The 26,190-nt window shown below is 36.9% G+C and overlaps 1 protein-coding gene across 17 annotated transcripts in view; it reads left to right on the forward strand.

The window, feature by feature from the left end:
* The first annotated feature begins 225 nt into the window (after positions 1 to 225).
* MFF (mitochondrial fission factor) overlaps positions 226 to 26,190 on the forward strand; it is a 30,261-nt gene continuing 4,296 nt past the window's right edge. Inside the window, exons 1-11 of one of the 17 annotated variants that reach the window (XM_077869033.1) lie at positions 226 to 384; positions 3,423 to 3,534; positions 4,303 to 4,480; positions 5,384 to 5,604; positions 6,538 to 6,707; positions 12,662 to 12,750; positions 15,316 to 15,390; positions 16,219 to 16,296; positions 20,003 to 20,161; positions 23,463 to 23,495; positions 25,039 to 25,098. In XM_077869033.1, coding sequence (XP_077725159.1) covers positions 4,443 to 4,480; positions 5,384 to 5,604; positions 6,538 to 6,707; positions 12,662 to 12,750; positions 15,316 to 15,390; positions 16,219 to 16,296; positions 20,003 to 20,161; positions 23,463 to 23,495; positions 25,039 to 25,098 — 923 coding nt within the window. In that variant the 5' untranslated portion in view covers positions 226 to 384; positions 3,423 to 3,534; positions 4,303 to 4,442. Of the gene's footprint in view, positions 385 to 2,672; positions 2,693 to 3,422; positions 3,535 to 4,302; positions 4,481 to 5,383; positions 5,605 to 6,537; positions 6,708 to 12,661; positions 12,751 to 15,315; positions 15,391 to 16,218; positions 16,297 to 20,002; positions 20,162 to 23,462; positions 23,496 to 25,038; positions 25,099 to 26,190 lie in introns of those variants that run through there. The other 16 variants (XM_077869034.1, XM_077869035.1, XM_077869043.1 and 13 more) reach the window with 16 other exon arrangements.

Raw genomic sequence — 26,190 nt, forward strand, 5'->3', positions numbered from 1 at the left:
GGGTCTTACAGATCACGCACTCTTCCTAAATTGAAGCGTGAACTAAACTCGAACCGTAGACGCACCGCGGACCGCGATCGGCGCAGCTCGCCCTCAACAAAGATGGCCCCGTAGCGCCGTCGCGCGGCCCCCGCTCCCGTGCGTGAGCCTCACGTCCGCCCTTCCCTGTATCACATGACCGCGAACTTGCCTGCGCTACGGCTCCCGGCGAGGGCCAGCCCCGGCCGTTCTCGCGTCTCTCCCGGCCCGCTGCGGGCCGCTCCGGCCGGTGCTTCCCCCGGGCGCCTCGGTGCGCTCGGCCAACGGCCTCCGGGAGCGCCCACCCGAACGCCCGGGAGCCGGAGGGCGGCGGCCGTCGCCGGGGACCCTCCCGCGGGCCCAGCGGTGAGTGCTGATGCCTTCCCGACCCGCGGCCCGGGGCCCGAGCCGTCCTCCGGGGCCTAGCGCGGCGGCCGTGCCCCCGGGCGGACGGAGGGACCCGCGGAGGCCCCGGGCCGACCTTGCTGCCGCCGCGGGCCCCGACCCCCGGGCTCTGGCCTCTTCTCCTCTTCAGGACCTTTGCCGCCGCCTCGGCCCCCGAGGAGAGCAAGGGAGAGCGGCACACGCTCCTGGGGAGCTAGTTTTGTGGCTGGCCTCTCCCTCCTCCTAGTTCGGGGTCTCATTTTGAGCATAAATGTGGATTTCCTGTCTAGAAAATAGTTTGGGCTGGGGGGCGGGCGGGGGGGCTGGGAGACCCAGGGGGCGACCTGGAGCCTGAGCGCGGAGCGTTGCGGGGGGCCTTCCCTCCTTCCCGGCTGCGCCCCCCCCCCCCGCCCCTTCGGAATGACCTTGCCCCCGACACCTGCCGACGGGACGAGCCGTTTGTTGTTCTCACTTTGTGCAACAGACGCGCTGCACCGGGAAGGCCTTGCTGGAGGCCGGTCGGCCGCCCCCCACCCCCCCCCAGCGCCCCAGGTCGGGTGGGTTTGCAGGCGCACCTGCTCCCAGGTGTGGATGCTGGAGTCCGTGGCTCCTGGGGTTTCCTTCCAGGAGCTGGGAGGCGGGGGGAGCTCGGGTGCGCATGCGGAGGAGCTGGAGGAGCTCCTGACCTTCGCCTGCAGGACGAGGCTCCTCGGGTGGTGCAAGGACACCCCGGGCCGCGGCGCCCTAGGGCGCCTGCAGCAAGGGGCGCTCCGTAGGCACCTTTTTTCAATTGCAGCACATCGGAAAGGCTCACCCTGCGCCCTTGGTTGTGCTCAGGCCTCGGATCCCCCGGGAGGCTGGGCCCTGGAGGACCGCAGATGTTCTCTCTCCCTTGTGTGTCCCATTTCGCAGGCGCAGGAGATCCCAGAGGAAAAGCCCTCGTGGAAATAGATTTGGAAAGGAATTACAACGACCTGGTTGTGCTTTAGTAGAAGAAGTCTTCTCCCCCACGGAATTCAGTTCTGTGTAGGACCCGCTGCCTTGTGGGGTCTCTAACACTTGGGAATTCATTGGTCTTGCTGCTCTTTCCGAAAGGAACTTGTCCGTGCCATCCCTTCCTGTGCGATAGGGCTGCCCCGTTGGAGGATTATCACAAAGTTTAGCACTTGGGCTTTTCTCCCTTCTGGTTGAAACTTGTTTTCTGTGGATTCATGACCTTATTTTAAAATTCATTAATTTGTGGGGTCTTTTTTTTTTTCTTTCTTTCAAGGTTTTGGTGACTTTTCTTTTCAAAAGTACAGTTAATTCCTGGATTGCTATCCCCTGATTTGCTAATTCACCAAACTGTTTTTTTTTTTTTTTTAAGTATAGTTACTTGAAAAGAGAATGGAAACGGGGTGACCTATATAAAAACCTTGAACTAAGTTCATGGAATAAGTGGAGTTTTGTTTTGTTTTGTTTTGTTTTAATAATTGGGGATTTATAAAAATCTTTTGACCCAAACTGTTTATGTGACTTCCTAGGCCATTTCTCTGGGTTTCAGTGTTCTAATATAGAAAACAAAGTCAGGCTTGAATTATTGAGTCCCAAATTTGGGATCCTTTCCACGAGTGGGATTTGACTTGATTCTAGGTAGTATATGGATGAGGTTTTTTTCTTAAAGTTATGTTTTTGTTAAATATATTTATATATGTATGGCATAAGGTGATGATGTAAAGTTTCCTTTTAAAATGCATTAATTTAAGATTTTTAGAAGTTGAGTTAAAAAATTAAGTGTAGGTAAGAGTAAGCATACTCTGTGAATGTGGAAAGAACTATAAAATTGGTAAATTACTGGCGTTTGGGAACAAGTAGGATCATCTGTGACTCTGAGAGCAATTTTGTCTCCTTAATTATATGATGGAGAATTGTGTACTGGTTGCCTAATGGAGTCTAATAACAGAACCTCTGGAATTAATATCTTAACTCCAAATGAGAAGTTTATTTTATGTATTGCCAAAAGATGGTACCAGAAATGCTACAGTCTAATGAGGGAGGGGGAAAAAAATTCCAATCTAATTAGAATAGTACAGTGTTCTGTCTTAGAAAAGTTCCATTTACTTTTTAAAATTTAAGTAGCTCAGGCTAGGAGAATTTGCCTTTTTCTTGAAGTTGTCTTTTCAGCATTCATATGACCTAAATCTGTGATATTTTACAAACAGATTTTCGTAAGACAAAATATTGCAATAGAATGGAATTTTGACACTCATGGGATGTACTGGTGGAAAGTCCATAAGAAGACTGAAAAGCGGTAAATGGAGTGGGGGACAATAGCACATTTGAGGGAGATGATGTTCTGGTTATTTGTGTCCCTTGCTTATTATTATAAAACTTCAATTTGTAACGCCCCAAGGCTAACTATAATTCTTTTGAGATACCTCTTTTCAGTATTATATCCAAATGTAAGATTTTATTGGGCTTCATCTACACACAAGTATTGAAAGAGTTTCTCCTCTAGAAAGAGGCACAAAATAAGAGATTGCCTGTGGGGACCTAGGTGGTTGTAGGATAGGGTCTGGTCAGACACTGTGTTTTCTCTGTATCTTCCTGTGTGCTTTGTACCATGTGCATATATTACTGGTTCAAATTCAAATAATGAAAGTTATGAATGAAATACATATGAAATTAAATTAAGTATTGAATGAAAATAGTTGAATGAAAATTTAGCCAAAATGTACTTGTTCTTCCTGGATATACATGTATACACATAACTATTAAGATTCTTTCAAACTTAAATATTTTTCATCTGTCACATCTTTTTAAATTCAAATCAGAAATGGTGACAATTCTTTATTTTATCTTGCATTAACGAAACTAATGAATGTGGGATTAAAATTGGTGGTAAGCTTGTTAATTTTTTTCTTTCTGTATTGTACTGATTTCCTAATGTAAGGTGACTTATCATTTAGAGGATTTCCAGCAATGAATACCCAACGTTGGTGTCATGTGGATTCTCAGTTAGCTCCTGTTTTCTCCCCTAGGGACAAAAGTGGCTCTAAATCCAGCACAGGCACATTGAAGCGAGTTAAAGGATTTAATATGAAGCACAGAAGCAGATAGTGCCAAATAGCCCGCAGTAGCTGGTACACATTTGTGAGTAAAAATTTGTCTTTTGGCTCTATTTTCTTAGTCTTTAAGCCATCTGCATGCCAGATCCCTAAAATTCACACATTTTGGTAAAGAATAAAGGAAGCAATTTAGCAGTCATAATTAACCAGTTGTCAGGGTTTAGCACTCTGAGCAACCTCCAGAAACTCTCCTAAGCATCTTATTGAGGTAGTTCAAGTGTCATAATACATCTCTGACATGGAGTTTAGGAAATATCCCTCGTATGACTCACCTTTATGTCCTCTTTAATTTTTATTGCCCTTGATTTATGTATAATATCTTGCTGAAAATTCAGTGTAATTTGGCTTTTGAAGTCATTTCCTTTTAAGGAAACCATTACTTGTACATCAATTTTTAGGCTACGTCAGATGCATTTACTTCTGCCCTTGACATTCTCCTCATTTCTTCATCTGTATTTTACTTAAGCCTTAAAAAGGAGAGAACTTTCTTTCAAAATACAATGATTAAAGGAATCTATGGCAAAATGTTTTTTAAAATCTGACTTCACATTTTTATATACATTTGATTAGCTTTATCCTTTTTGCAGAATCATAAAATAGTGACTGTGCATAAAATCATCTTTATGATTTTTGAGGTATAGAATAACTGTTTAGGAGAAATTTGAAAATTGGTTTTGTAGATCAAGTCTTAGTAAATAATTTTAAGTAGATGTTTGCTTTAATTCATGGTTTTTTAAATAAAATGAATTGTTGAAATACTGATTTTTTTTTTTTTATTCTTTCTTTTTTACAGCTGGAAAAGCAGTGTCCGTGTTGTTATGTATACCTCCAAAAAAGTTCAGATTTGTAGGGGAATTGTTGTATAAAGTAAAGTGAACTACAGGGTAGCAGTATTTTAATAGCTATTCTAGACGTGTTTTTACTGTATTAAAAATGAGTGAAAGAACAAGCAGTGACACACCACTAGGAAGGTCAGTGACATTTTATTCAGTTGAGCTGGTATTGTAGGCTTGAGAGAGAGTGGCACCATTAGGCTGACAATGCTCTTTCACACTTCAATCAGCATTTTGTATTTTGGGGTAACTTTCTTCTACATTTTCCTGAAGCATGAATCCTCTAATTTAGGAGGTTATTCAATGCATTTGTACTATTTCCCCTTAAAGGCATGTCATGCTTTTTAAAAATAGACATGTAAAGATGATATTAAATATAAATTAATGGGAAGCTTTTAATCCCACAAAAGGAATACATAAATGAAGGATTTATTACTGCATATTATTCTATATTTGGTATTGATTGTATCTCAGTCACCAGGTATACATTCCATTAGAGAAGTTTAACTTGTATCTTGTGATTTTTCTGGGGACTACATTATTTTTAAAATAAATTTAGAATTAGCCTTATTTACTTTTTGAATCTGATTTTCATCATTAAAAGGCTTTATTTTCTTCATGCATGACAGCAATTCCTAATTTCATTTTTATAAAATCCTAGCAGCTTTTCCCTCAAATTATTGACTAGAAAATTTTAATTTAAGTTTTATTTTAGGCATCTTTTTAATTATAAGCAGTATGCATATCTATGCAGAGAGAGAGAGTGTGTCTGTCCACATTTGTTTTGTGGTGATACAATAATTTTAAGATTTGCTCCTAATCAGTGTCCTCAGGATGCAATTTCACCTGATAAGTGAGAAGGCTTATGTTAAGGAAAACATTTTCTTCATTTTTTTTTTACTTTTCCTTCGTACGTATTCAGTACTCACAAATGAGAAGTCTCCTCTTGCTCTTCCTACAAGGTAGTGTCTAACTTCACTCCGTAAAGAAGACTGACATTTTAACACTTAGTTATCCCTGTCTTTAAATTTTTGCCCACAGAGTGAGTGGGGCAGCATTTCCTTCTCCCACTGCTGCTGAGATGGCGGAAATTAGTCGAATTCAGTATGAAATGGAATACACCGAAGGTATTAGTCAGCAGATGAGGGTCCCGGAGAAATTAAAGGTAGCACCACCAAATGCTGACCTGGAACAAGGATTCCAAGAAGGAGTTCCAAATGCTAGTGTCATTATGCAGGTGCCAGAGAGGATTGTTGTAGCAGGTATTTTACATTTATTTATCAAGATCTTTGTTTTATATGATTTTATGAAAACTTCTGGTTTTTCAAAATATTGTTTAGAAAAGGGGATGGTAACTACAACTTCGCATTTTTTTCAAAATTTTTATTATAAGGTCTGAAATTTCTAACAGTATTTTTTAATAATTCAACTAATGGAGACATAACTTACATACATAAGATATGTGTAATTTTTAAGTGTGATGAGATTTGACAAATGTATACACTCCTGTGACCTTCCACCACAGTCTCAATACAGAACATTTTCATAACCCTGCAAGGGAAGTTCCCTTGTGCCCCATCTCATTTAGTTCCAACCCCCCCCACCCCCCCGATTCCACATAACCATTATCTCCTTTGTGTAACCAGAGACTAGATTCGTCTTTTCTAGAGTTTCATACAAATGGGTTGATACAGTATTCAGTCTTGGTCCTGGCTTTTGCTTAGAGTAATGTTTTTGAAATTCTTTCATATTCTTGTATCAGTTGTTCACTCCATTTTATTGCTGAGTTGTATTCCACCCTGTGAATATACCACAATTTGTGTATCCACTTACCCACTGATGGAGATCCGGGTTGTTTCCTGTTTGGGGCTGTTAGGAATAAAGCTACTCTGAATATTCATGTACAAGCTTTTGTAAGGACGTGTGTTTTCCTGTTTCTAGGAATAGAATTGTTAGGTTATACCGTAAATTGTGTTTAACTTTATGAAAAACTGTCAAGCTGTTTTTGAGATTGATTGTACCCTCTTTGTTCCCATCTGTGATGTATGGGAGTTTCCACTGCTCCACATCCTTGCCAACACTTTGTATTGTCAGTCTTTAATTTTAGTCATCCTAGAGGGTGTGTAGTGGCAGATACATTTTCATAAAACTGCTGTCTTTTTAAAACTTCCCTCCTTTCCTTTTTATACTCCTAGGAAATAATGAAGACATTCCATTTTCAAGACCTGCAGATCTTGACCTTATTCAGTCAACTCCCTTTAAACCTCTGGCACTAAAAACACCACCTCGTGTACTTACATTAAGTGAAAGACCACTAGATTTTCTGGATTTAGAAAGACCTCCTCCAACCCCTCAAAATGAAGAAGTAAGTAGAGTTGTTGTTGTTGTTGTTTTGTTTTTTTTTTTTTTTAAGATTTATTTATTCATGAGAGACACACAGAGAAAGAGAGAGGCAGAGACAGAGGCTCCATGCAGGGAGGGCCTGATGTGGGACTCGATCCTGGGTCTCCAGGATCACACCCTGGGCCGAAGGCAGCACTAAACTGCTGAGCCATCCGGGCTGCCCGTAAGTAGAGTTTTAACATCAACTGAATTTGAAATAATAAGGACAGAAACAAGAAGTAAAGAGGATCGAAGGCTGTAAATCCTGTCATTAGTGTGTAATGAAAGCCTTCCGCATGGACCATTGGTTACTATAAATTCTGATATGTAGATACTCCAAATAAGATATTATGCTGTTTTTTTAAAATCTAAGTGTTATGTTTCAGAAAACAGAAATGTTGGGGAAATCATTAACATTCATGTGATCTAGAAGGAAGAGCTTTTATGGCTAGGGGTTATACCTTAAGCAATACTGAAAAAGTTGGAAAATGAATGCAGCACTTTATTACAAAAAAAATCTGGCAGATAAGACAAAGAAAGCACTTTTTTTTCCCTCGATACTACCTATTCTCCTTGCTTGCTAAGAAGTCTCTGCTGAGTTAATATACTTTATAACATTAATAGCTCTGACCTCGATATTAAAAGAAGGACTAATAAGTATTCATAGCAAAGTTCAGATCTTGCCTCTCCCAAGCAGGGCCAATCTTGTAAAATTCTTCTGTGATGATACTTAAAGTTACAGCTTTTACACTTAGCTTCTGAACTTCTGTGTTGTTATGAAGCTAGTGTAAGACAGTGTGCAGACATGCGTTTTTATTGATAGTGGAACTGCCGGTGTGTCCTTGTTCATGTTGGTCCTTTCAAACGAGGGTGAAGTGTCCATATAATCCAAGGGAGTGCAGTTTCCTAGTACTGGGGTTAGCCTTTTCTTGGTTGGAAGTTTCTGCTGACGTAAGATATTCTAGATATTCTCTAGACATTCTAGATATTCTCTTGGTGAAAAGCACTAAATGTGAGTGTTCACCTGGTGAAAAGCACTGAGGTGCTTATGGGACTGTATTTATTTAACAAACATTCTTTGAGCTTTTGTGTAAGACCTTGTATGGTGAGATAGAGTTCCTGCATGGTGGCATGAGCGTGGGAGAAACGCCAGCACACATAAAAGATACGAAGTTCTTAATTGCAAAGAATAATGAAAGGTAGGAGTATCATTATGTGAGATGAAAGGTATCACAGCATGCTTTCAGTTAAAGGTCCTGTTTCCTAGCCCTCCAGAAGTTCCCAGTGGAAGTTGCTGCTGTGGATGATAACATCTTAGAGTGAGGATTCCACCAGGAGAGAAACCCTCCCTCTAATATTCTTCGAGTTTTGTTTTTCTTTTGATCTTTCTGCTCCCACCATTTTAGATACTTACTGCCTACTTGGTGAGAGTAACTGATTGAAAACAAGTCAGGCACTTTCCTGAGTCATTACTTTTAAGGAAAAAAGCTTACCAGGATTAGCCTTAGTGGACCTATGGGGTTTACTCCTGCAGTAGTAGGAGTACATTTAGTCAAATGTCAAAATGCCCAAAGTATATAGCACTAGAGTGAAAAACTTAGGCTGAGAATGAGACCTAATTTTGAAGGCCTACTTTGCTACTTACTAACAACATAACCTTGGGTAACTTATTGGACAATTTCAGGGCTCATCTCTAAAAGAAAGGTAAGAATAATGCCAAGTGCTTAAGATTATTGTGAGAACTACCTATAATAATGCATGTAGTGTGTTCAGCACATGTTCTAATTTATATTAAAAGCTTGTATGTTTACATATTATTGTTATAAAAGTTAAGATTCTATAGCAGAAGCCAAATCCTGAGTTGCAGGGGTGGGGTTTCAAAGATTAGTACCAGCTGCCTATTGAAAGGAAAGCAAAGGTGATGATCTGTGGTTCAAGTCCATGGAGGGGGTCAGCCCTCAGGACCTCTTGACTAGAGGAGAAAGGAAAAAGAACCAGAGTTCTAGTAGCTTTTAGAAGATGGCTTGAAAGAGGAGAGCAGGAAGGCTCTGAGTGCTGTATTGATTCATTCAGATGCTAGTCAGAACCTATCAAGTGAGATTCTCTGAATCATTGACTCTGTAGTAGTCATTTTATAGCATATGCCACTGTTTCTCAGCCTTGGCACTGTTGATGTTTTGGACTGGATAATTCTTTGTTGTGGTGAGGGCTATCCTTTTACACTATAGAATGTTAAACAGCATTCTTGATCTTTGTGTACTAGATGCCAGTGGAATCCTCCAAATCATGAAAATCAAAAATGTCTCTAATAGCTAAAAAAGGTGGAAACAACCCCCGAGTCCACCTACTGAAGAATAGATACACCTAATGTGGCATGTCCATACTGGAATATTAGTCAGCCATAATAAGGAATGAAGTACTTACACATTGTACAACACAGATGAACCTTGAAAACTTTATGCTACATCAAAGAAGCCAGACAGAAAAGGCCATATATATATATATATATATATATATATGATTCTGCCTACATGAAATGTCCAGAACAGGCAAATCCTCAGACACAGAGAGCAGATTGGTGGTTGCCAGTGGATTGAGGAAAAGGGGCAGTGGGAATGGCTGCTTAATTATTATAGGATTTCCTTTTGGGGTACCTAGTTCCTACGTGGAACTAGGTAGTGGTATTAGTTGCACGTTATGAATGCATTAAATACACTGCATTGTATAATAGTTTAAATGGTGAATTTTATGGTATGTGTAGCTGGTCACAATAAAAAGAAAGGAAAAATTCTCTCCAGTCATTGCCAGATGTCCCCTTGAGAGCAAAATCACCCCAGTTGAGAACCCCTGGCCTATGACAAGAAAGGAGACTATAGGAAGGTGGCTTATGAAGAAGTCTGTAGAAATTGTTGTCTAAAAGGAATAAGTTTACAGAAGATAACTGCGCTTGAATTCCTAAGCTGGCTTGAAGAATCCAAGGATACCCTTGGTAGAGGGCTTAAAGCATGAAACGGATAATCCCCTCGCATAGACAGGGTTTATAAAATCTGGAGGGTTAGCTGGTAGAGAGGAAGTCATGAGCCCTTTCAACATACCTAATCTGTACTTGGGAGGCAACTCTAGGACATGACCATTGCTTTGATGATTCTACCTGCAAGAAACTAATAAAGCAACGGAGCAATAAACTGTCTGATCTGGGTAGGAAACCACAAAATCACCAAATCATGACAGTTCTTAGGGTTCTTTGCATTGATTAGGCAGTATAAATGAGGAGGGAGGAATTTTAAGCCAGTTGTCAGACACAGAAGCCCCTGTGACGTAACCTGCAGGAAGTTACCTGAAGCTGGGATACTTTCTCAACTTCAGGACTGAATTTTTAAATGGGTAATCAGTGCTGATTGGTTTGCAATGACTTAAAAATCTTGAATTGTCAACTAGATTTCAGTAAAGCTGGGTAAAAAAGTAATTTAAAAAAAAAAAAAAAAACCTTCAATTGAGAAAACCACCACCATGACTGAACTAAGGGTAGAAATTTTTAAGAGTGTCCTTATCACTTCAGGCAGTGTCCATGCACTTCAGCATTACAGGATGCAAGTTGGTCATATTAGAAGGCATGATAGATGTATGCTTTTGTCTGAAATTGCTTTCCCCCCTAGTATGGCAGCAATATTAAGTTTAGTGTTCCTGGTAAATTATCCTTGAATCAGATTTCAAATGGTGAGATAACAGACTTCGGATCCTCTAGTTTCCAGGCTGTGTTGAAATCATAGACAGAATCTGCCTTTTCCTGTCACTTCCTGTCCTGCTTAATCTTAGTTCTCACAACACACCAGCAGGAATGGTTCTGATTTCGTAGAAAATTCACCTTGATCCTTGCAACATGGAAGAGCTGTTCTCTAGGGAAAGTAAGCACAGCTGTGTGGTAGGTAGGAAGGCAGGTATCAGGGGGATTCTCACAAATCAACCCAGTATTCTCTGAATCAAGTGTACTGGATTGTAGAGGTGTTAAGTTACATACAACTTAACAATATAAATAGTTATATATGCATATATCACTTATAGATGTATAATATGTATGCATATATAACTATATTAAATTATATATAACTTAATACACGTGTGTGTATGTGTGTATATATATGTGTGTGTATATGTGTGTGTGTGTGTGTGTGTATATATATATATATATATATATATATATATATATATATAGCTTTAAGGTAATTTTTATTTTTGGTTTAACTGTAAAGAGTTCTTGCAGTGGGCTCCAAACTGACTCCTTTTCTGTTTTTAGAAATGTTCTTTTCTTTTGTTCATAACCCATAACCAAATCTAAACCATACTCTGAAATTATATGCTGCATAATGTGGTTTTAAGTTTTGTTGTCATGAAGTCCGGATTTATTATCCACTGAAGGTGCTTGTAACTTGATGATCTACTCAAGTTTTAAAAAAAATCATTACTAAATACCGTTGTTTTTTTAATTTTTAAACATTTTTTATTGGAGTTCAATTTGCCAACATATAGCATAACACCCAGCGCTCATCCCACCAAGTGTTTTTTTTTTAAACTTTAAATTTCAAGTCCCTTGGTTAACATACCAATTGTCCTTTACAGTAGTGTTTACTTTTTTTGTCTTTAAACCATGAAGTTCGGGATCCCTGGGTGGCGCAGTGGTTTAGCGCCTGCCTTTGGCCCAGGGCGCGATCCTGGAGACCCGGGATCGAATCCCACGTCAGGCTCCCGGTGCATGGAGCCTGCTTCTCCCTCTGCCTGTGTCTCTGCCTCTCTCTCTCTCTGTGACTATCATAAATAAATAAAAATTAAAAAAAATAAAAAATAAAAAAAATAAACCATGAAGTTGCCATGGCTGTATCTAGTTAAAAGCCAAAAAACAGAAACCACCTAAACAAACAGGAAAGTTAGTGATTACCATTGTTCTATTGCTCTGTAATAAACCACCTTAAGTGTCTTAAAAAGAAAAAACTAACATTTCATTTTGATCATGGACATGGATTCTGTGTGTAAAGGCTTTGCAGCAGGCATAATGGGGAAAGCTTTTTTCTGTTTTACAATATCTGGGTCTAAGGTAGGGATGACTCTACAGCTTGAGTCTACAATCATCTGACAGCTTCCTCACATGTCTGTGATGCTGGCTGTTATCTGGGGACCTCAGCTATGCTGGTTGTTGGTAGGTGCACCTACACATGACCTTTCCATGTGACTCGTGGGCATCTTCACATCACGATGCTGTTGTTCCAAACATGAACAGTTTAGGGAAGAGAGGCAGAAGGCTTATTGTTGTTTATGACCTAGTCTCAGAAGTCACATTGCATCATCTCTACAGCAGTCACCAGCCCACCCAATTTCAAAAGAAGAAAACATAAATCCTGTCTTTTAATGGAGAAGGTCAGTGACACATTCTGTAAGAGCATGTGGGATGGGAGATTGTGGCTATTTCTGGAATGCTAAAACCTTTAAGCCAGTACCAAGTCTTTTTTGGTCTAGTTTTCAAATATCCAACCGAATCTGAATTTGTTTTAACCCCAGAAGCCTGGAACATTAGTTTATAATATAAATGCATCCCTATGATATACATACCTTTAAAAAAATGTTGTAAATTGTTCTTAGCTAATATAAGTATATTATATAAATTTCAATAAATAAAAATATAATTGTACCAAGTAAGATTGATATTTAAATAGAAACCAGAAATAATTCTTTTAACAAGGTAAAGAAGCTTTTGTAAATTTATGTGCATCATAATAAGTAGGGTTTTTTTTAACCTGTCTTTAATACTCATGCCTGGCAGCAATTCTTGGTTATGTTCTTTGTAAATTTTCTGAATAGCCTTGGATTAAGGTTTTTTTGATACTAAGTAGCTACTAGGCTACTAAGAATATTTTCTATTCCTCTCCCTTTCTTTGTGCCTCACAGATCCGTGCAGTTGGCAGGCTAAAAAGAGAGCGCTCTATGAGTGAAAATGCTGTTCGCCAAAACGGACAGCTGGTCAGAGCTGACTCCATGTGAGTAGAACCACTGAGCAATGTATCTCCTTCATAAGTTTTCTCCGTATATTCTCCCATCTTTTTCTAAGTAATTATATTCTTTTTTTTAACTCCCAAATATTAAAAAAAAGAAGTACATGTTTTGTGCCGAACAACCAGACAAAAAAGTAAATAATTTGCTTTTGTTTGAAATCTGTTTTACATTTACATCAATTTTACATTTTTGCAGTTATTTTTATAGCCTTAAAATATGTTGTGAGAACTTTCCAGTAGCATTATCCTCTCGTATGTATATGACAGGATTCTAGGAGTATGATTTCCTTATGTTGGGAATTACTTATCAAGTATACTTAAGAGAGTTTGATAAATATAAGTGCTCAGTCCTGTGCAGCCTTCAGAAAAAAGAAAAGGAAAACATTTTAAGCAAATGTCTTTATTTTTAAGTTACTCATTTTGTCATAAAATTGTGAACTAGCCCTTCCAGCTCCACTTCTAATGAACCATGGTAAACAATGTAGCATAGGCGAGTGGAATTGTTTTACTTTCTTGGATTATTGTTTAGCTCTCTGCCTACTGAGTCATTATTAGATCCATTCATTTGCCAGAAATATAAGTATGTTGTTTAAAGGGCTGTTTGTGTAAACTTTTCTTTTAAATTTGGGTATATTATCATACTCTGATCTTAGAGCTACCCCACTATAAGAAGTTTTAGATCAGGCCGGTGTTTTTTGTTGTTTCATTAAAACTAATGTTTTTTTTTTTTTTTTAAACTAATGGGTTTTTACAGATAAAATGTCCCTTTTAAATCTGTTCAGAATTTTAAGTCTCAGATCCATTGGTGATTGTGGCTTTTTTAAATAGATGATTTGGATTGTTTATGTAAAATAGTATATCTTCCTCATTACATTTTTGGTCACTCTTCGTGAACTCATACATCATGAACCATATTTGATGCCAAGCATCATGTTAGCTTCTCTGGAAACCACAACTCTCTCAGAGTTTGAAAATCTAGATAAAAGCAAAACACTTACATGTATATACAAATAAAGTAGAACACAGTACAATGTACCATCGGTGTTAAACCATATCAAGTTCTAGTTTGGACCAGACTGAAGAATATAGGGATGCAGGTGGGGCTTTGATAGGATTAGGCTGTCTCTTGTGGTAGATGCAGAGGAGGACTGTAACTGCTCTGATTTCTTGGAAAATCTTGAAATGTTTCCTAAAGTAGTTACAGTTATTCTGAAGGGGTATATAGGAAGATAGTGAAAATGAATATATACCTCCTTCAGGAAATACTTGGAAAGTTCAACTATTAAAATGAAATTTTTTATGGTAATTATGTTTCCCTGAAGATACCTTGTTGGCAGTGATGTCAGCTGGTCTATGAAATTCATTTTTCTAGGATATTTTCAGATACGTTATACAAACGGTAAAAAGATTACACAGTTGATGGTTAAGGTAGCTTCTTGATATTTAGTATCAGAAGTGATTAAGAGTGATTAAGCATAAAACACCTAAGGATTTTTGGTATTTTCCGTTTGTAATATTTTTCAAGGCAGCAAAGGTTTCTAATAAGCTTTTCTGTTAAATAAAGGTGTTGCTTAATATTTAGGTCTCTTTGAAATTTGAAATTTCACAATAGTGAGATAAACAGGACTATTTTAGTATAGCATCAGTCTTATTCTTTTTCTCACAAAGTAAGTAACTATTGATAGCTGAGTTTAGTTGGAGAGAAAGGAAACAGCTTTACTAAGTTTGAAAACCAGCCTAGGGAGGTAGGATTTAGAGTAGATGATTAGTTCATAGGCATTTTGCAGTTACCAATAACTTAAGCTCCTTATAACAGAGAAGATTAACAGAGTTAACTAATGTTTGCTTTCTCTTTCTGTTTAAGTTGCCTTACTGGCACTTTCTAGATGTTTAATAAACCTGAAAATCTCATGTTTTAATTTTAGGTGGTAAAAATAAAATGCGTATTTAACTATACATTTCATAGTACAATTCTTATATTACCGTTCTTACATTAATCATACTTTTTTGTTATGGTAGTTAATGTATCTTACTGTGTCATGGTAAGATACTTAACCATCTTTTCGTTAATAATATAACCTTGCTTTTTCTTCCTCTACCGTTATTAATTTTAAAATGTATAATTGGATTCATCTGTAAGGCTCTACCTGTATTAACTTTAGGAATCTTATAGAATGAACATTATTAGATATTTAGTGTTGGTAATGTAGTAAGGAAGATAAAATAACTATATTTAACTTCTAAAGTAATTATTAAGCTTTTGCTGTCTTTACCTATTTTAGTCTCTTCTTTGTAATGTAGAATTATGTGTCATTGTGCATGAACACTTGCCTGCCTCCATTTTATTCCTTGGCTTTAGGAGTAAAAGTACATATAGACATAAGAGCAGGAACACTGGCCTTTGTTTTCTTAATTATTTTCAAGAGATAGTAGGATTGATCATTGCCAGCTATTGACACAAAAATGACTTCTGACCAGTAGACTTGTATCTAGCTTTTTCTTTCTGTTATAAAAGCTGAATATGTAAAAGAAGCATAATTATTATTTAAGGTGGCACAGATCAGATTCTGCCCCAAGAAATAAAATTTCAAGGTTCCAGGCATCGTTTTCTGCACCGGAGTACACGTAAGATTTTATCTGCTCTGCTTTTCACAACTAGGAGTTGTTTAAGTTTTACAGCCTTTTGTTATACTAATATTTCACCAAGTAATTATCATCATATGATACCCTAGTGCTCTTACTGTTTGGCTTTTCAGTACCTGGGTTTTTAGGACTTCTCAAGTTGTCATCATGCACTTTGTTGAGAATAAAAAAAAAAAAAAAAGACAACTGGGCCAATTAAGGAAATGATGTATGATTTGGAGTGTAATGGTGAAAGTAAAATGGAATAATTTGCACAAAAAAAAACCCAAGCATATTTTCTTATTTTATTTTGCTTTGGTTGGCATATTAGTTCTCTGTAGATTCAACTTAACCAGGTTTGGTGATCCCAGTCCTTCTTTTATTTTAGTACACTGTCTTTGCTTGCCCTGTTTTTATACAGAAGGAGAATGGGGTCAAAGAGTGATTTGTCATTTAAAGTTTTTTTTTTTTCCATAGATTAAAATAATGCTTAGAAGAATGTTTTGAGATCATTTAAACCCACTCTTTCTGTATATGTGACAGACGATGGGGGAGTGACCTTCGTCTCGTGGGAATATTTTAGTGTGCAGTATAGGAATTCAACAGCCAATGCAGTTCTTAAGCCACAGAAGTTACTGTGATAGCTGACGGCTTTTCTCTTATTCTAGTTCTTTTATTATGCTTCTGGGAACCAGGAATATTGCCTTAGACAGTGGCAACAAGTTAAATTTTCTCTCTTTTTAAAATTTCAAGAGAAGTGGTGCAAAATTTGTGTTTCCTTTAAATTTTTCTCCCCCTTTTCACAATTTCACTTTTACTGTTTTTTGGAAGAGGTTGGAGCCTCACCAAAGAGATTATACCCTCACAGTTTGAGAAACATTGTTCCTGGGAAAACTCATGGGGAAAGAGGTACTTTACTTTGGACTGCTCTTTTAATAACGAGTTATGCCAAATTTTCATTTAAATTTTAGTTCTGACATTGGCTAGTGTTGTTCACTTAACATTCGTGCAGTAAGATTTCATATAGGCATGAAATAAATCCATTACTGATGAAATGATATGTAAACATTAGTGCTTTCTTCAAAATTCCTAATCTTTTGTAAAAGAAAAAGTTGAGATTTTGCTGTTTTATATACTGTGATATATTTATTATCAAAGTACATTTCTATTAAATTACTAATACAACATTTGCTTAAATAATCCAAGTGCCTTGGCAATATGTTTACTTTCTTGCTTTTCATAATAGTTCACTTGTCAAAAGAAAGTCAGTACACCTTGGTTGGCTGGATGACTGGACAGAGATGAAAATCCTAAAAGCACTGTTTCCCTCCATAGCTGATGCCCATGGTGGACATTCCAGCTAGCATCAGGCTGATTGTTAAAATGGGCTTACTATTTTTTGTTCTTAAATTTGTTTATTTGTGTTTAAAAAAAAAAAAAAAAAAAAGCTTGCAAGACCACTTGAAACTTTAAAAAAGAAAAAATTTGCTGAAATATTTATTGTTTCTATTTAGGGTAATTTTGGTCACTTACAGTTTAATCATTTGGTTCAACTGTGGATGGAAATAACATTAAAAATGAAGGCGTTTAATCTGTACATACACTGCCCAAAATGGTCGACAGTTTAAAAATAGTTCCTATTCTGTTTTTGGTGCTCATATTACCATATAAATACTGAAGTTACATTTCTTACTAATCTTTGGAATTTTAATTTCTTTTGAGAAACAACCAGAAATCCAAATATGCTCTTGATGTTGGTCTTTGATGGAATAAATATTTTTACTAGTATTGATAAAGACTTAATTTTATCTTTTATCTTTCTACATAAATATTTTTTAAGTTACAGTTGAAGATCATGTAATTTTTTTCATTTATCATATTCCAATTTTCATACGATGATGCATTAGAGTCTTAGAATCAGCAGAGATCTTATAGACTGTTTTCACATTCAACCTTCTGTGCATTCCCTCCTAAGAATTCTTTGCAGTTATTCTGAGATTAGTTTATGCTTGACTACTTTATAAATGACCACCTAATTTCCTGTGTATAAACAGGAAGTACTTGTACTTTTAGAACTTTTTTTTTTTAAAATTTTATTTATTTACCTATGAGAGACAGAGAGAGAGAGAGAGAGAGAGGCAGAGACATAGGCAGAGGGAGAAGAAGGCTCCCTGCAGGGAGCCCGATGTGGGCTCTGGGATCATGCCCTGAGCCAAAGTCAGACGCTCATCCACTGAGCCACTCAGGCATCCCGTACTTTTAGAACTTTAAATAACTAGTTCCTATTACTTGTTTCTGACAAAATTATTTCTCTCAGATGAAGTGATAACCCTTTTGTAATTTTTAGTGGACAAAATCCATGAAACTTTTGTCGTGAATTTGTGTTTAGTTTACTGACATTGTTGCTCTAAGATTAGAATTCTAATATTGATTATTACAGACTTTAATATATTAGTGTGTAGCTAATGTATTTACTGATGTCGAAAGATATGCAAAGTGTTCAATGTAAGCCCCAAAATGGAAAGACAAAAATTTTAATCGTATCAAAATATTGTACTAGGCTTTTACAACCTAAGTATATTTAGCCAAGTTTGTTGGCAGCTCTATCAAGAGAGTCTAAGTTGGATTGTTTGTTTATAGTGATGCAGAACTGGCCTTCTCATTCCTGCTTCTGGTGATACTTTTCTTTTTTTTTCTTTTTTTTTTTTTTAAGATTTTATTTATTTATTCATGATAGACCTAGAGAGAGAGAGAGAGAGAGGCAGAGACACAGGCAGAGGGAGAAGCAGGCTCCATGCAGGGAGCCTGACGCGGGACTCGATCCCGGGACTTCAGGATCGCGCCCTGGGCCAAAGGCAGGCGCTAAACCTCTGAGCCACCCAGGGATCCCCCTGGTGATACTTTTCTAACATGAATTCATTCTGCTTTCTCACAAAGAGCAAGAACTCCAAGTTTTCCCTATACTCCCTAAAGAGAAGGCTGAGGACAAAGCTAGTACCTAGAGTTTGTATTCCAGAGAATAATGATTTTTTTTTTCTCCTCTTGGATGCTCAATATAGGTTTGGCCAAGTATCATGATAAGGTGGCTTATATATATTCCAGAATCTCTGGACAGACATCCAGGTTATCATCCATGAGCCTAACTGAAAATCTGCATTTATCTTGGTAGCATTAGACCAGATTCCTTGGTGAATCAGCCCTGATAAACTAGTTTCTCAATATGCCAAATATGGCTTAGGTCTTTCTCTTCTAAATAGTCTTTGGAAAAAATGGCTTTCTTATTTATAATACTTCTCACTTTGGATCATCAAGACATTCAAAGTTATTCACAAAATTGTGGATTTTGTTTTTAATGTTCTGGGGACTCTGGGAATAATAATATTAGATGTCAGCTGCCCTTTAAGAAATTATCCCCCTTATGTTGTGGTTTCCAAACAAAACGCATTTTAAGTAAGAAAAGATTACATAAGTCAAAATAAAATATTTTTCTCTTTTCAGTTCACTGTCTGCTCCACTTTCATTCTTTTGGATGAAATACACAAGGATGAGGTTTAGTCTAAGGGATTTTGCCCTGATGCTGAGAAAAAAAAGTGTTTTGCTCACATCCCAGGGTTATAGTCCTTTTGTTACAACAAAACCTGTTAATGTAACAAACCAGGTGGCCAAGTCCTGGTATCACTTAAATACCTCACACAACTAACTGATCAGGCCCTAACATTAAACTGCTCTCTGAAAATACACCAAGCTCAAAAGTTTGTTAGAACTGTAAAATTGCTTCATTCAAATGTGTTCAGCTTTTACGAAGCATTGGCAGTAGAGCCAAAGAAATTGTGACTCTTGGCTTACGCATTAAGAATGATTAAGATTACTGTCCCCAAGAAGCCCAGATATGGTTGTTTACCATTCATCTGGATAATTTAAGAACTGTCTTGCCTCTGTTCACTCTCTGCACAGAATTAAGAGTGGCTTTATGTTTTAGTCATTTAGCTAGAGAACATATGCTTTAATATAATCTACCAACATGCTTTTGTTATGGCTTTCTGAAGCTTTAATTCATTTTTTATTTAATTTCTGCATCATAAACTCAGCTTGCTATTGTCTTTGCGAAATATTTGAAATGGCATTTTTCATGGAGTTATTTTGATTCATGCGTTTGAACTCTGACACCTATAAGCCAGAACTCTCCGTCTTAACCTTCTCACCACCACCCTTAAGTCGCAGTGCAGTGTTGGTCATTAGACGTTTGATTTACTGGATTGGAATACATACATGGAGTAAGGAATGCTGCTTCTCCAAAGCTTGGGGTTGAACCCACTGCTTGCTGTAGTCTTCTTCCTGCTCCAAAGTTGCTTTTTCATATTCAGTTTGTTTAATTTGATGTGTGAGGCTACACAGTCACAGATGTTGCATTGTTGTTGGTTTTTTAAAACGACTTAATGTGTTTATTAACTTGTTTGGTTTGACTGTTTTCTTAGGGGAGGGTGAAGGGTGGGTAAAGGGACAAGAAAACTAAGAATAATTCTTAAAATACTAAGTGGGGAAACTGCTCAGCTGAAGTTTTATGAAAATCTGACTTGAGTGTTTTTCTCTTCATTTGCTGTGCTTATGTAAACAGTGTGACACCGTCGCCACAACAGGTTCGGGTCTGTCCTCCCCAAATGTTACCTGAAGATGGAGCTAATCTTTCCTCTGCTCGAGGCATTTTGTCGCTTATCCAGTCTTCCACTCGTAGGGCTTACCAGCAGATCTTGGATGTGCTGGATGAAAATCGCAGGTGATTGGCCATCGGTGATTCTTGCTAGCTGTAATGCATATTTTTTTGGCTCCTTGTTAGTGGACTGTGGTGTCTTCCTTTTGTGTTTGCACCTTTGTCTCTTTCCAAGATGCAGTGGTTTAAAACAACTTGCTTTGCTTTCTTTTAATTTGAAATTATTGTCCAAAATTCACATTTCACAAGATTCTGTTAGCTTCTCTTCAGTCAGGGAGAGTATTCAATTAATAACTATATACAGGACGAATAATGATTTTTTTTCCAAGGCTTTGTTAACCTGTTCTAAGTACTTGACTCCATTGGAATATGAGGAGGCATGCTTTTGGTTTGAGTGTAGAATGTTGGACTGAAGCATACTGATTTTCTTTAGTAAGTCTTTTGATTTAATCGTTGATGATACTAATATGGTTGGGTTAATGAAGCAAATATGAGAAGACAGTATCAGTCAAGCTGCCAAGGACGTTTTTTTACTTTCCCTTTAGGTATGGATTTCTAGGCCTGTACTAAAAACCCCAAGTGCTGTTATCTTTTTGATAATACTGATATTTTTCAGTATTGGTAACTTCTCTCACTTTAGAACATCCTCACGTAAAATCAATAGTAATTCACTTAGACTTGCTCATACAAATTCTTTTTTTGCCATTATTTCAGATATTTTTTGCCCTTGCTTCTTTACTACATAGTATTTTTAAAAGATAAAATTTGGGCATAATGTGGGAAAGGTATGGGCATTCTCATTTCAACTCCAAACATTTTATCTAGTGACTCTGTGAGTCAGTGTTTGAATTTCCTTGGTCATTTTAGTAGACTGTTAACTTTTGAAGAATTCCCAGTAAATTAAGCTGGCCTTTCCAATAATCCTTGATTCTTACCTTAGAAATTGAAATGTCTTGTGCCTCACTCTGAACAAACTTTTTTGTTGAGTGCTTTTGATCCTCATATAAGCCTCAGAGGTTTTACTGTACTTCATGAGTACTTGTCCATACCATGGACTGGTGTTTCTAACCTTCCCAGGCTTAATGCAGTAGTATATCCATTTGGACTCTAGAACTTAAAGCTGCACCAGAAAGAGCTTAAAACAGAAAGCTCATAGCACAGAAAAATTATATATACATCTATCTATTTGTGTATTCATGTCTATGTATGCATGTGTGTATACTTATACATATGCATGCCCCTCTCTAAGGATTTAGACGACTGTCGTAGAGTATTTGCATCCTGTAAGAAGCAACATGGTTCAGAAGACATGGATTCAGGGGCCAGACAGATTCGTCATGACCTCACTCAATAGCTAGCTGCATGATGGCCTTGGACAAATTGCTTAGCTTCTCTAGGCCTCATTTTCTTCATCTATAAAAAAAGAGGTGGGGGGTAATAATAGTATTGCCTAGTTTTCTAGTTCTTGTGAAGACTGTTCCCTACCACCGTCATTTTTATTTAAGATACAGGTAATAATGGCCTCCATCAAATTCCTTATATAGTGTTATGACAGATGCTTCAACATATATTGAATATAAAGTACCTTGCATTTAAAAACTAGTATTCCCAAAGGCCTATTTTCTCCTCCCTCCTTAAGATAAATTTATTCTTCACCAGGTGTCCCCTTTCACTTTTTAATTAGGCCCATTAGAAGAGACCAGATTATTAGGTCAAATTATGTCATATCAAATGGTATTACAGTGAAAATATCTGAATAAGAAAGATACTTATAAATTGTACATGGATTAAATAATTGCAGCTTGACAAAGCTGTCCTTCTCCATAAGAGATTTTGCTTCAAGTTCAAAAATACAAAATCAGAAATCTTACTAATGTCAAATTTACTCTGTATTCTTTTATTATGAAAAACTGTTTTGAGCCCTAAATAAAGTCTTATTTATTTATTTTTTAATTATCATGAATTGATAGCTTTAAAATTCATTTTCTGAAAAGGAATTATCTTTTGTTCACTTAAGTGAGATTTTTAAAATTCATAAAGTAATTGTATTAATATTTCTTTGCTCTTGGACACACACCATTAATTGTTACCTTTGGAGCCTAGAGGGTTACTTGTCTTACTGGATGCTTTCATTATTGAAAGGGTTCCTTTTTTTTTGTGATTATATTTAAATGCTTTATCTAAATGTTGAACAAGACTTAATCAGAATTGCAAGTACCAAATCAGTTTTATTTCTATCAGAGAGCTGTCTGGCATGACTTTGCAGATATAAGAATTAGGAATGTGAAATTTGGATAATGTTCTACTTGCATGATTATTAAAATAATACTTCTAAAGTTTTAAGTGCTTTTATGTTCCTTGCTCTGTACAACATTTTTTCTTTTCTTTTATTACTCTTGGCATTTATGCTAATGCAATATCCTATCTTAGGTCTTCTGCCCTCACTTTAGGGTACAGTTAAATTAAGCTAGAACTATCTGGCAGAAAGAAAGAAAGAAAAAATCTTCCTGCCTGCCTTATTATCATTAAAAACTGCAGATTCACAGTGCTTCACGGAAGAACAATTTTTAGTTGACACTTTAAGGAACACTGTGGAAAGGTTTATTACTATATTTTTGTTTTCTCATCTACTGAGATCTTATTGATCTAAAACCAAGCTCCATACGGAGACAAAGCTAAATCCTTGGTACACCTTAGAAAAGTTTATTTACACAGGTCAGTGCTGTGCATTTGGAAAATTGTGATGTATCAAAAATTTAAATGCTGTTACGCTATTATGATTTAGTCCTTGGCTGGTCAGGATATGCCCATGTCTCCTGACATCTGCTGGAGCTCCATATCTTATTCTCCAACGCAAAATATTAACATTAAAAAAAGAAACTTAATTCTCATGTAAGAACATTATTTAAATATCAACAGATTAGTCATGCTTAGCATGCTTAAGCTTTATTTTTAGAAGGGGCTTGATTATTTTTATACAGTTTTTCTTGAGCAGATTATATTGGCTTTGAGTGAGTAGAATATGAAACCATTGTATGAATAATTAATATTTTTGCAAGTATGCATATATATTACTGTTTATTTACCATAACTGTCCATTTTTTCAGTGAAAAAGCACATACTTTATTAAGTCAGAGCACTTAATTTACTCAAAAATGTCAATATACAAGTTAATGCTTGAAACCCTTGAATCTCTTTCCCTTTTGCTGCTTTAAGTACAAAACATTATTGTCAAACATATTATCAAATTTTAAAAAGATTTTTTAATGTATTAAATCATACTTATGGTAGAAAGTGGTACTTGAAGTTTCTGACTTTGCCAAATACCTGTCTAATTTACTTTTATATTATATGTGTCAATTGCCAGTGTGAGAAGACAAAATGAAATACGTTGTGAAAGGTAACTGTATTATTTTCTGGCTCTGCATTATAAAAGGGAAATCTCTGTGGTGGAATATTTTGAGTATGGCAGATCCATTTGAACATACCAGTATGAGTTTTTTAGTAAGAGTTTTGGGTAGCACACGGCAGGGGCTTCATTTAGTTCACCATTTTTGTATTAGTGTAATGTAAGATGGTAGTGAAGTATATTTTCCTAATGCCACAGAGTAAGTATATGAGTAGGATGGGACAATTTAAAAGCCTGTTTCAAACATATGTGATTTCTCACTGTTCTTTAGCCATCACGATAGAAGTCTAACATGTCTCCCCCAAAAGTCTCTGAATCTCTTATCCTCTGGGCTCCAGAAATTTAAGCACCAATAATGCCTTTAGGAAATGTACAAGCTAAACATTAAAATTTTCTTGTATAAATAAACTAGACAAAACAGTGATTTGTATTGTAGCCAAAATTCTACAGCTGTACCAACTTACAGAAAAAACTAATTTGTTTGGTATTAAATGTTTACTATAATTAAGTATTGCCTTAATACTTAAGTTCAGGCAAAATTTCATCAGTACTTAGAGAATGAGACATTTAAAATAGAACATAATAATTCTTAAAATCCTTATATGGACTCTATCACCAAGCCTCCTTTCTCTTGTAAATATTGCTGACTACTTTTTGGGGAATTGACCAGCAACCACAGAGAGCTTTTGTTTTCTGATTGTTAAAAAAATGAAGTTAATTGAAAAGGTTATTGCCACCTAGTTAGAGAACTATCCTCTAGAAGCAAAGTATGCACTGAAACATGAAAATCCCCACAAAGTTTTCCAGTGTACGTTAGTCTTCGTTCCCAGTAGCCCTGTATGTCACTCCTGGTTGTCTCAAGAGGAGACTCATATATTTGATTGTCCTATAATGTGCCATAGCATATCCCCCAAAGCTTGTCCTCTGATCACCTCAGCTCCAGAACCTACGCTTGCAGTTTGCTCTTGAGAGCTGAGGTTTGAATGAGGCACAGCTCCATTAAGAGCTCAGGCATGAATGAAATGAATGAGGTGGGTGGGAAGGAATTGGGGGAAATGGGAGTTACTTTGAAATGTTCAGTTTCCAAGACAGAGCTGTTGTTATCAGATGAGCAACCATGATTATGCAGGTGCTACTGACCGGTCGATGACATGCTTCTAAAGTTGCTGGTGATTTTCTTTTTCCAGCTAGAAAAGAGAAATTAAACTTTTTAAACTGGGCTGTCCTCTATCTTGAATTTCATAAATTAAAATACAGGCACCAAAGAAAATTTTTTTATGTCTGTGCTATCTTGTCACACAAGAGAGATTCCTTTTGTTTTTTTAGCCTCTGGTGAAACATTAAATTTATGAAAATCAAAATAGAGGCCATGTGATAACAAAGATTTTTAAAGTATTTGAAAGCTATTATATTGTATTGAAACATACAATATAATCCTATTTGACCTTTTTTTTGTCTTGTTTTTGCCTTTATTTTATTACTTCTCTGTTTCCTGATTCTGTCTTGTGCCTTCTTCCGCAAAAACCTGCCTTAGACCTGTGTTGCGTGGTGGGTCTGCTGCCGCCACTTCTAATCCTCATCATGACAACGTCAGGTAAATTTTGAGACTTTGTAATTACCAGGGTAAATAGTTGACTGAATTTGTATTTTGCAGGATAAAATGCATGTAGTAGCCGTGCCTTTATATTATGGCGGGAACTTCTGCAGTTTTCCTGAGTACATCCTGCTTTTTTCTCTGAGAACAGTGAGTTAGATCAGTCATGACATCTGTCTACTACAATCTGAAGAAAAATGCGTGACAGTTACGGTATCGTAGAACATCTGAGATATTTTATTTAAATATAGTTTTAGTGACATAGAGAATCACACTGAAACACAAAAAGTCATCTTCTATCTTTTATGTGCATCATTTTAATTGTTGCTCGGGGGTCTGTCTACCATTTCCTTTTTAGTTGTTAATTGTAGTGTCACTTGTGTGTAGAGAAACCTGTGTGTAAGGCATCGCCTTAAATTGGGGGAAATTAGGATTCACAATCTAGAAAGTTCAACATTTAGAAAAGGAATTTAGTTTGAAGGGTTTTTGTCACCTGTTGATTTAAGCTTTTCCCTCTTTTATTTTTACCCTTAGCTCTTTCAGACATGCTTCTCAGCCTGAGTAATTATTTCTTCCCGTCACGGGCAAGGACAGATAGAATGGCACATAGGAATACTTAAGGTTCTAAGGTGCCAAAATCCCCATTTTCCTTCTTCTGGGGAAAAGAAAATTGGTATTCACAGATACCATTACTGTCATTTTTTTTCAGAGCTGATTTTATCTTAAGCAGAAATGTACGATCTGTTGCAGGAGATTTAAAACTGCATTTATTTCTATGATGAGAGGATTATGGCATATTGATTTTTAGGCAAGAAAAGAAGGAAACATCAGTTTCTTAACACTGAATTCAGATTAGAGGAATTGAAACGTGTGTCCTTAGTGGCGCCTTACCCTGGCCGACTGGTTTCTTTCACAGTATTAATTCAATCCATTATAAGTTTACCCTTGCATAGTTCCCTAAAGTTGGAACTTAAGTTTATGATCCTTTTCTCTTTCTGTGAAAGAACATTCAGTCCTTGATCTGACTTAGCATTTCTAATATTTTTTTAGTTCTGATAAATACAGCTTTTAGTTTAAAACACACCTTAAAGT

Source organism: Canis aureus, chromosome 24 (assembly GCF_053574225.1).
Source record: "Canis aureus isolate CA01 chromosome 24, VMU_Caureus_v.1.0, whole genome shotgun sequence".
NCBI classification, from domain to species: Eukaryota; Metazoa; Chordata; class Mammalia; order Carnivora; family Canidae; genus Canis; species Canis aureus.